Source organism: Stegastes partitus, unplaced genomic scaffold (assembly GCF_000690725.1).
Source record: "Stegastes partitus isolate 25-593 unplaced genomic scaffold, Stegastes_partitus-1.0.2 Scaffold1348, whole genome shotgun sequence".
Lineage (NCBI taxonomy): Eukaryota > Metazoa > Chordata > Actinopteri > Pomacentridae > Stegastes > Stegastes partitus.
Window position 1 is genome coordinate 87,921 of NW_007579079.1, and position 11,659 is coordinate 99,579.

Genomic DNA, 11,659 nt, shown 5'->3' on the forward strand with positions numbered 1-11,659 from the left:
TGGTCTGTATGTACACTTTTGGTCACGACTATAGGAAACATTTATAGTTTTATTTGCAGCTGAATTTATGCAGATGTTCACATTTCACATTGAGGAAACAGAATTTTTCCACATTTATAATTCAGCACATACATAATAAGAGCATAAAACATTTGTAAAGGCCCTGTTTGAGTCAGACTTTGCATCAACTTGCAGTTTTATACTTATTTTTACATAAAAGTAAACTGAATGTAAGTAAAAGAAAAAAAAAGTAAACCACTGGTGATTTTATTACATTTGTCTGCACTTTTATTCACTTAATTTAATTGACTAGTTTATTTATTTTTGGGTAATTTATTGAATACTTTTTTAAAAAATTGTTTTTATTCTTGTTTTGTGTCTTTTTCTGCTGTTTTTTTCTATGTGCACTTACAACTTCTCTGCACTGCTTTTAAATAAACATAGTATAATATTTACATATTCCATTTTATTCTGCTTTATTTTATCTCTTTACCTGTAAATCATTTTGAATAACCTCTGTTTACGTTAAGGTGCTATATACCCTATGTTTGCTCATTACATCCTTCTACGATGCATTAATCCCGTCGCTCATTATGTTTCACATCACTTCATGCAAACTCTGACAGAATTGTCTCTGAGTCATAAACAACAGGGTCATCTAAGGCTGTGCATTTAAAATGCAGAGTGTTGGTGTCTCGGCTCATCACTCCCTACGAGGAAGCACCAGGCTCATTACAGCAGGAGATGATGATGATGATGATAATAGCTTCCCTCCTAGGGGAGGGTAGACTGTTAGGGTGGAGGTGAGGCCTGTGACATTCTACATGAACAGCAGTGGCAGCGTGTTGAGCGATATGGCAACAGGTACGCATCAAAACGGTGAGCGGAGCACCGACAGCTGCAGTGCACCAGCACATGAAGAAAGGGTGCGAAGGATCCAGATCCAGGTTGACTGGAGGGGTTCCTTTCACGTCTAAACTTCCTCGTGTTTTTATTGTATAAGTGTGTGCATGAATGTAGTCATGTGTGCATCAACAGGTAGCTGAGAATGTCCGTCAGGTTTGTTTTATGTTTGCACATTTTATGTCCTGTCTTTCCTGTTTTATTTTGAAAGCACTAACCTGTTGTCTCTGTCTTATATTTACTTCCTGTACTCCCTACCCCCGTCTCATCACACCTGTTCCCTGATGGTTTTCCCTCACCTGTTTCCCATCTCCCCTTCATCACCTCGTGTATATTACCCTGGATTGAACACCTGTGTGTCGAACTCTGGCTGGAAATAAACCTGCCTTTCTGCCTGAACCCGCTCTGTGTCGGGCATTTGTGTCCACCTCTCTGATTCTAGTGAGTTCTTGACAGAGAAATGAAAGGTGACAAAACCACGTAGCAATGACCCACTACATACTGGTTCTATGCAGATTTTGAGTGTTTAGCAGCAAAAGCAGTTCATAGGAGTCAGTGTGCACATTTGAAATCACGTAATGTTCAGTCGTCCTCGGATGTATTCAGACCCGTCCATTAAAGAAAAGGCAAAATCCACAAAAGTCATTCAAATAACTAGAAACTGGAAAAAGCAATAATAAATAAAAATTTGCTAAATTATAATTTAGTGAAATAAGATGTTACTTTTGAATTGTGGGTGAAAAGAATAATTTAAAAAAAACCAAAAAACTAATTAGAGCACTTTGCTGATGACTGAAGCTGTTTTGTTCCTTCTTTAATGGGAGGCTATGAACACATCTGAGGACGACTGTACGTTATTAAAAAATGCATTCAGCTTCAGATGATAGTGAGACTTTAACATCCATGTTACTTTCTATTTTTAATCTTTAATAAGCACAGGGTTCCTGTGAAGGCCACAGCATACCATTTCAAATCATTGTCATCGTGACCCTTTGTGACGACTGCATGTGCTCACATTACGATTCGTTTCTCATTTTCTGAGGTTTTGCTTTAATAAACCAGCCCTCTGTTTGCAGCAAAGAAAAGCTTGTTGATCTGTTTCTGCAGAATCAATGCGGCATTGGCTGAAGACACAGAAGCTCCTGATGGGTCTCGTGGTGAGAAGAGTTCCTGTGATTCATTCAGAAGCTGAACAGCAAGCCGGGTTCAACAGGTGACAGATGCCGTCTTTGGGTTTCGCTTTCTCTCAACTCCACACACATTCACGAGTCCTTTCCCTGAGCCCATTAAACCCTCGCTAACTACAACGTCTGTGTCAGTGCAGAGTAACAGCTGCTTTTCCCTTAGTAACGGTTACTTCACCCAGAATGACGGACGTTTGACCCTTAGTTACACATGATTGGTCTCCAGGTACAATGCAGGCAGTAAACCTCTCAACAAAAGGGCTTGTGTTGTTAGTCAGCGAAGGGGAAGCGAGCTGGATGAATCGATTCTTTTCTTTTGTGCTTTTTTTTCCAGTCGTATTTATGTTGATCTGCACATAACACAAAAAATGACACAGCTCTCACCACAACCCGCTCTCCTTCCAGCTCCTGCTTGATGCCGTCGGCTCTCGTCCTGCATCCTGACAAACTGTCACATCACTCAGCCTCGGCTTTTGGCTCGATGTCAACCTGCTGGAAACAGCCACTTAACATTATGACAAATGTTAACCCGCCTTTATTGCACGGTGCATAATTGAGTAAGATGAGGTCAGCGGTGTTTCATTATGTTGTCACTGGCACGAAGTCATTTAAAAGGTTGTATCGCAAGTAGAAAACACATAAAAAAAAGATAACTTTAACTGGGTGAAAGACTTTAATGAGTACGTTTGCTGATTTCATAGCTTTATAGGATGTCACACATAAACATAATAAAGTTTTTAAGGTGCCTGTAACTGATATTTTTACCATAAAAATGCATGCATGGGGCTGTCAGGTGTATGGGATTAACGCTAAGGCTTCATGATGAGTTTCAGTTCATTGTTTAGCCATCTGGACCACAATGCTTCTGCTCTGGTTCACGCTCATGACTCTCATTGTGTTGGTTTTGGCCACAGGTGGCAATTAAAACGCTCTGAAAAGTCAGCGTTATCTGGTGAGCGGAGTGAAGTAGCAGGTGGAGGGAAAGGTATTTCCCTCAGGAGCTGGTAGGGAACAAAAACAGAGCAAGTGAAATGTAAAGCGAGGACAAAACCACACCTCTGAATGAAAGCTGATGCTCAGCGGCGGACAGGAGATCCCTCCAGAGGATCGCCAACGCCGCCCAGAAGATCATCGCTGTTGGAGGACTTCTTCAGCTCTTGCTTCCTCAGTAGAGCAGCAAACATTCGAAAGGACCAATTCCATCCTGGTCACCATCGGTTTGACCCGCTGCCCTCAGGTAGACGCTTCAGATCACGCTCACTAACTTCCTACCTTCTTAAGCACTTTGCATTTATTTTTAATGCACTGGGAGACTGTTGATTGATTTCACTGCAAATTTGCAATGACAATAAAAAAGTTGCTGTTCTATGTTTCTCCATAACTGCTGGATGCATAAATATGCAACTGCTGGCAACTTGATTTCGTTGCTGTTTTCACAACTTGCTTCTGCTGCTTAAAATTATTCAGTATTGCACATTTAAGGCAACTGACTCATGAGAATCTCAGAAAGGCAAATTGCAATGCGTAAGGATCCTGCAATTGCTAGACGTGCGTTTTTTTGGGAGGGTTTGAAGTTACAAAGCCTACCAAGTGTCTGATCCAGTTTTGGATATTCATGAACAGGACCTAGAAGCTGCAGTGAGAAGGGTGTCCGGTTGGGAACCTCAGTGTTGCATCTCTACTTTTTGCAGATGATGTGGTTCTGGTTGTCTTAATCAGGCTGTGTGAAGCGGCCAAGATGGAAGTCAGCACTTACAAGTGTGAGACTACGGTTCTGGGTCTTGCTCCCACTGGGTTTGGGGTTAAATGCATGACGGGACAATAGAGTGGGAGATGCACAGACAAACGTGGACGGCTGTGGCTCAGGCAGTAGAACAGGTTGTCCACTGATCGCAAGGTTGGTGGTTCGATCCCCTGGCCCCTTCCTCCACATGCCGAAGTGTCCATGGGTAAGACTCTGAATCCCAAGTTGCCCCCAATGGCAGCTCTGTCGCCACTGGTTTGTGAATGGGTGAATGAGAAATGCATTGTAAAGTGCTTTGAGTACCACTAAGGTTGAAAGGCGCTCTGTAAGTGCAGACCATTTACCATTTACAGACTGTGGCAGCATCAACAATAATGCTGCTGGACCATCATGAAAGGGAAGCTGGGTAATCTACCTTCCAACCCACACTTATGGTCGTAAGCTCTGGGTAGTGAAAGAATAAGATCACAGACACAAGCAGCCGACAGAGTTTCCTCTGTAGGGAGGCTAAGCTCAGCCTCAGAGATTGGACGAACAACTCGGAGCTCCTTCATGTTGAAAGGAGCCAGTGGAGGTGGTTTGCCCATCTGATTAGGATGCCTCCTGGGTGCCTTTCTTCAGAGGGTTTCCATCCAGCTGGGAGGAGACCCCAGGGTATAGGTATATCTCATCTGGCCTGTGAACACCTTGGGATTACCCAGGAGGGGCTTGAAAACCTTGCTGGGAAGACGAACATCAGGAACATCCTGCTTGGCCTGCTGCCACAACGACTCAACCCTGCCTAACCGGATAGATGGATTGGGTCGGCCACCTAATGTTGTTGAGAGTCTTGCGGTGTGATCTGTCATTTAATCTCCATCTTTAAAACAGCAGCATCAGCAGCTATTGATTATGGGGGCAATATAGTCTGCAAAGGCAGAACTCTAAAGAAAAAGCAGTTTATTGAACAGCATGTTCTTACATTATGCCGTGTGCCAAAATATTTGTATTCACCTCAGAAAAGCAGTGAGCATATTGATTAAACGCTTCATGATAAATGACAGGAACGTGATTATTATTTCTTTCCCAGCATGCACCGTGCTTTGTAAATGTGTTTTTTATGGCACCGCAATCAAAACTCAGTGACAGTTTGAAGATGTAAGCAGAGAAGTTAACACACTTCCCTCCTTCCTTCCATATTAATAATAAATGGAAAAATATTAATGGAGCAATTTGAACATTATTTTTTGTTGTGATGCCAAACTGCGAACATCTCACCGTTCCCAGGTTTGCAGCTCGGCTGTGAGAAACCTGTTTTATTGTTCCTTGTAAGCTTCTAGCTCCTTTTTCCTCAGAAGCTATTATTGGAAACTCACAACGTTTTCTCATCTAGTTTTTTCTGTTGTGCTGCTGATTGTTTGTGTTATTTCTCTGGGATGCTGACGCGAGGAAGCTCAGTACAACTATCAAGGCCGGCAGGTAATTAAGTTGTTACACGATGCCACCATGTGGTCTTTCACGCAGCTTCTCTCACCTGCATACAGATGAGACACGATTGCTTCCCGAGAGTTTGCACATGAGATTCAGTTTTAACGTTTTACATTTGCAGTGCATCGGCAAAGGTTGGGCTCTGCTTTATCTTCTGTGTGATTTGCTGAATTCTCTGAAAGCGGTGGGGGGGCGACTGGTCAGAAGATTTCAGGATTTCAACACATACCACAGTCACAGAGCTGATTGCTCAGGAGATGGTTTTTGAACAGAGTATTGAACATACAATGACGCCTTCATTAGCACCTTGTTTTTCTTAATGAGACCATGTGTGTTGAACCATCGCCAAGGGCATAAAAATGCAAAGAGCAGCTTTGGTACTGTAATAGGATCAGCCCCCCCTCCCTCATACTCCTACTCACATCAGCCTTCATTATCAGTAGCTTAGAGCAGGATTATTGTGCCTGGAGGTGATGTTTATTTAATGTATGTGCTGTGTGTGCCGTCAGCTCTCTGATAGACGTCAGCTTCACGCTTTAGGTGGAAAAGCACAGACTTTATACCTTCTTCTTTCTCTTGTAATCTTAAAATCCTCAGAAAGGAGCGCCTCCTCTTTCCCCATGTTGTAAGATGATTACTTTATTCCTAAAACTATCCTGTAAAATCCCAAAAGCTCTATGTATAACCATAAAACACAGCTCAGTCCCACATCATCATGAATCAATACAGCCACGACAGGCCAGTAACTGAACAGCTTGACTCCAGCAAACATGGATAAATTAAACGTGTGTTTTTCAGAGTCTTGTCGTATGTTTTGCTTTTACCCATAATTTCATTATCCCCTCCTTGTTTGTGTGCCTCCCTCCCATCCCTCTGTTGTTGTGAATCCTCTTAGAGGTGGATTACTGGACTAAGATGTCTCCACTGAGAGGCGAAGAGAGTGAGAGAGGGAGAGACGGCAGATGAGCACGAGGCACTCGGAGTGAAAGAAGCAACACAGGAGGAGATACAGGCAAGGAAAGGAAGAACATGGAGAGAACCCCTCGGCTCAATGCGAGCCAGGAGCGGGGTGGACGATGGTGTGTGACTGGGGTGAGTAACGCCACATGTGCTGCAGGTCCACGGCCAGTTTGAGTTGTCTGTTAGTGCTCAAAGAAGAGAAAGCATTGTTTGCAGTCATTATATTTGTGCAAGTATTTATAGTATTTAGAGAAATATAAAAAGTTAGAGAGCATAAGATGTATGAACACGAGAAGTCAGAGCCTCAGTTTGGCTTTAAGAGCAGCAGTTACCTGACAAACCTAATGGACTGAGTGGATCACCTTCATGTCCTATTAGTTGTACTGAAACAAAAGGCAGACTAAGACTCTGTGTGGCTTTGTGGTGTCTTACAGGCTTCACGAGTCAGACAGTATTCTTTTATAGGTATCTAACACAGGTGTTTACTGCTAGCAGGGACAGCTAGCAGAGCCTCACATGGTGAAGCACATCCTCCTGAGTCCCACGCCCGCTCTCGCTGACCAGGCAGGGACAGCCTAACCCGGCGGCGGCCATGTCTCTCCTGTCCTTAACCAACCCTCCCGGCTGGAGCGTTTGCTCAACTCTCTACGTCCTCGTCGTGTTGCTCCCAGAGGCCAAAGCAGAAAACCTGAACGCTACCACTACAATCAACGGCGGGGGTTCCCAGTGTGGGGAGTACACGAACCAGGTAATAACTGCAGACATCGTAAACGCATGCCAAAGTGATGCTCTTCAGACAGAAGTAGTGCAAACTTGTTACTGCTCACAGTGTCCCTGTTTTACTCCAGGGATGTATGAGCTCTTCGCTGAGCAATATTTTGTTTCCAAGTCCATGTCCTGTGCTGTAATGTGGCATAAAAATGCTCATAGTTATAAATAGTGTCCACAGTGAGACAACTATTGCACAAAATACACATGGTCAGTTGATTTTTTTCATGTGTGAGAAGATAAAGTTGACTTTATATGATGTATTTTTGACTAATTAATTACCCGAGAAACAAAATACCAGTGAAATCAAGGCAGGAACTGCAGTGATGCAAGAAACATTTTAATAAATGATACAGCCTGTTGGTTTACCGTATTGCTCACAATTACCCAAACATGTAACTGTAATTTCAACATACTTGTATATTAATTCACGCATATATTTTACTTGGAAAATGTCTGAAATTGTTAATAAATTTGGAATTAATGAAAACCTACAGTATTCAGCACCAAGTCAGGAGCAAAAAAAATTGTGTAAAGAACTATCTGTATGTGTGATGTAAACAAAACTATAAAATATGATGTATTTGGATGAAGAAATAGAAGGAAAAGGGTTCTCTTCTGTTTTAAAAACTCTTTGGCTGATGCTGAATGTATTGATTTGCCAAAGAAAAAATAAATCACAGGACCATCTTCAGGAAGTTTATGGAGAATGTTTTTTGACATGCTGTCCTCTGCTCTTAACCCGACAGCTGATGGAGGACGGGATGTGCCGGCTGGTGGCCACGCTGCCTCAGCTGGACGAACGCAGGTGCCCGGATATGTTTCGCTGCACGGACGAGGTTTCCTACTGGCTGCACGAGAACGAGGAGAGAAAACAGCAGATTGCGGTGCTGAAAGAGACAATCTCTGAGCTGCAGGAGGAACTGAGGAACCACCGGCACCGCATCAAAGTCCTCGAGCTGCAGGTGAGATTTCCACATGGACTTAGCAGGCTCTGGGTCAACCATCAGCAGCAATCCTTTCAACTGCTTTGAGCGTTGGCTTTAGTCTCAGCAGAGACCGGGTGGATGGTGTGACAAGGTAGCTGCTGCGTTTCACAGACCACACATGCTGCACAACTCACTTTTTTGGATTGTTTGCATTTGGAAACTTAATTTGTTCTGTGTGCTGGGAAAAACAACTTTTTCTTTAGTTTTCACATCATTCTCATATTCTCTCTATTTCGGGCCTTTTGGGTGGGACAAAGTTCAGACTTTGATTCGAAATGAACCTCCAGGCTTCATTTAGAATAAAAAGAGTTGTTCTTTGGACACAGAAGAGGAAGTGACCCATTTGGAGTGCACATTTCTGTGCTGTAATGTGGTGCTTGGTCATCAAGCTGGCTTCCGCCCAGCATGCCCTTGACCTTAGCCGCTAACAGGATTAGCCTCCTACTCTTCCACGTGTTGCCTCGTTCCTGACAGGCAGTGAGCTCATACAGAGACTCTCAGCTGGGCGGGTCCGTTGCCACAGGTGGAAGGCAGAAGGGCCTCGTGTTGTGTGTGTGTGCTGCACATTAGCACAGGGCAAAGGGAAAGGGCTCCTGGGTCTGTGGTAATGGGAGTTAGTGTTATCCTCTATGTCCAAGCTGGAAATAGACTCATCTGGCTTTAAGTTTTATAAGAGGACTTGCCCTGTGTGTCCTGAGAGCATCTGCAGATGTTGCATGTGTGAGTTTGAGGCGTGATTGCTGAGGATAGTGAAGCAGTCAGTCATGGGTCTGTTTTTTTCAACAAATTCCCACTATAAGAAAAAAGATTCAAAGCCTTTCTCACATGTTTATTGAATGTATGGTGTCAGAGTGAAGAGAGGACCCACTTGAACATCTCCTTGGAACAGCGTTTCCATGAGTTGGAGGTCCACTATGCTGAAGCCACCACCCTGCTGCACCTCCAGGGGACTCTGATCCTAGACCTTCAGGTAAACGCCGCTCCTTCTCCTAACTACAGCATTAACTGTAACTGGAAGCAAAAAGTAACCGTGAGTCTTTCTGTTTAGAGCCAACTCCATAATCTGACACTTCTGGTGGATAAAGTGAAAAGAAGTCCAGGTTGTTCAGTCAACGTTGTCCAACCCAATCCTCTCATGGATGCTCAACAGGCCCTGCACCCAGGTACATGCTAGTGTGGCGATGCCCCACCAGAGGGAGCCAAATACCTTGTGTTGATTTTCTCCTTCTCAGTCTTCTCTCAATTACGCCTCCTTCAGAGATCCAGCATGCCAGGAGCTGTCCCATAGACTGTGCTTCTATCTACTACAATGGAGTGAGAAGATCAGGTCTCTACACTGTGGTGCCATCAATGGCGGGCATGTCTATGGAAGTCTATTGTGACATGGACACAGATGGTGAGTCCCCGACATTGTACATGAACATATAGTGTTGTGCAATGGCAAGGATGGTTTCTGAGACCCTGCTGTCTTTATTCATCAGGTGTTTTGCCTTCAAAACACCAGCTCTCCTAATGTTCAAAGTACTTGGCGGGGAGGTTGTTCCAAGCATCTTGTGGAATTTGCCACATTTTTATAGATTTGGGCTTCCTCCTTTGCCTCAGCTTCTTTGTATAATCCCAGCCTGACTCAGTGATGTTGAGATCAGATAGCGTGGTTGCATGAGTCCTTGTTCTCCTTGTGGGAGATCTTCCCGGACAGTATTGTGTGATGGATAAGAATGTAAACATAAAGACACATTCCACAGGGTCGAAAGCTGGCTTAGCCGTGACTGTATTTCAGTTGAATGGTTTCAATCTCTGTGTTGGCAAGAACAGGCTCTGCTTAGGTGTTCTTGAGCAAGACACAGCACTGTGTACCCGGCCTGTAGTAATCAGCTGAGCAGAGGGGAGCCCAGGATATGACTCGTCCTTGTAATACCTCGTTTTTTGTTGGATTTTTTTTGTGCCTCAGGAGGTGGCTGGACTGTGATCCAGCGGCGAGTGGATGGCTCAGTGAACTTTGACCGCAGCTGGAGGGACTACAGGGATGGATTTGGTGACCTGCACTCCGAGTTTTGGCTGGGCAACGACCACATACATGATCTGAGCACTCAGGGAGACTACAGCCTCCGGATCGACATGGAGGACTGGGGCAACAGGCACAAACATGCCATCTACCAGAGCTTCAGGTCGCCGTCGTTCCCACAAACAGTTGACAGACACATGCACAGACGTGTAGAGCTCATTATTGCAAAACAGTTCATACGTCTGAGGTAGTTTCTCGCTGTTCCTCTGTGTTTGCAGTGTGGACGATGAGGTGCATCACTACCGCCTCCATGTGTCGGGCTTCAGTGGCACAGTCCAGGACTCTTTCAGCTGGTACCATGACAAGCAGGCCTTCAGTACGCCGGACAGTGGCAACATCTGTGCTGAGATCTCGCACGGTGGTTGGTGGTACAACCAGTGCTTCTATGCCAATCTTAATGGAGTCTACTACAGGGTAAGGACATACAAACTGCCCCTCACATCAGACTTATAAAGGCCCAAGTGTTTACTCCTTCTTTATCCTGCAGGGCGGCCACTACACTCCAAAAACCCGAGGGCCGCTGGGTCCCGATGGGATCGTTTGGTACTCCTGGAAAGACTCTGACTATTACTCCCTACGCAAAGTCAGCATGATGATACGACCGCACAACTTCCGAAGCCGTTTGTCACCATGACGACGGTGTGGACCAGGACCTGGCATCCCTCTCCACAGCAGGGAAGAGACAGTGTGGCAACATAAGCACCATAATGCTGCTGGTATCCGGTGACTCAGGGAGCAGTTTTTTTTTTAGCGAACGGACCTACCGAGTAACCTGGAAGCAGCGTCTCTTCTGCTGTTTTTAATGTGCAGATGCAACTGGTAGGCTGCTCGTGTTCTGCTGGATATTTTTGGGAACCAGCTTTATACTGTAGAGGTCATAGAGTTTTCTCACTCAGTCATGGGAAGTGAATCCTTCCTCATTTTGTACTTCTTTTTTGTACTCCAGTTTAATTCCTTGACACTTGATGTACTTTTAGCAACTCAGCCAAAAACCCTGTTTGTATGATGCTCTGGCAGAGTGAAGAGGCTCCAGATCTCTACCGGCAGGCAGATCACAGGACTGTTTACTGCTCTGCATATGCTGTGTGCTCATTGCATATATATGATTATTATCAGTTTTATTCATTTTGAAAATTGTTCAAATATAAATGTAAGCCATTGTGTAAAACTAAATTAAAATCAAAAAGGTCTTACTGCTACTGGACTAAAGCCAGGACATAGGAACAGTAACAGCACACCATAGAAGTGAGTAGAGCCCTGTGCAATGTCACTTGATTCGATATTGTATCCCCTCTAAATAACTGTATTATTTCTAAGTTGGGGCTGCAACGTGGCTCAGTGGTTAGCATCATCGCCTCGTAGCTAGAAGGTCGCCGGTTCGCCTCCCAGTGAGGACACCCGGGATCTTTCTGCGTGGAGTCTCCATGTTCTCCCCGTGCAGCGTGGGTTCTCTCCGGGTTCTCTGGCTTCCTCCCACAGTCCAGAAACATGCTGAGGTTAATTGGTGATTCTAAATTGTCCGTAGGTGTGAATGTGAGTGTGCTTGGTTGTCTGTCTCTAAGTGTAGCCCTGTGATAGA

General features: G+C 44.5%; 1 protein-coding gene across 1 annotated transcript; it reads left to right on the forward strand.

The window, feature by feature from the left end:
- Positions 1-6,850: 6,850 nt before the first annotated feature.
- LOC103369909 (angiopoietin-related protein 7) lies at positions 6,851-10,745 on the forward strand. Its single transcript, XM_008298758.1, has 8 exons — positions 6,851-7,006; positions 7,776-7,991; positions 8,866-8,985; positions 9,064-9,178; positions 9,274-9,411; positions 9,967-10,183; positions 10,299-10,494; positions 10,568-10,745. The coding sequence occupies exons 1-8, from the start codon at positions 6,851-6,853 to the stop codon at positions 10,712-10,714; spliced, it is 1,305 nt and encodes a 434-aa protein (XP_008296980.1). The 3' UTR covers positions 10,715-10,745.
- The last annotated feature ends 914 nt before the right edge of the window (positions 10,746-11,659 follow it).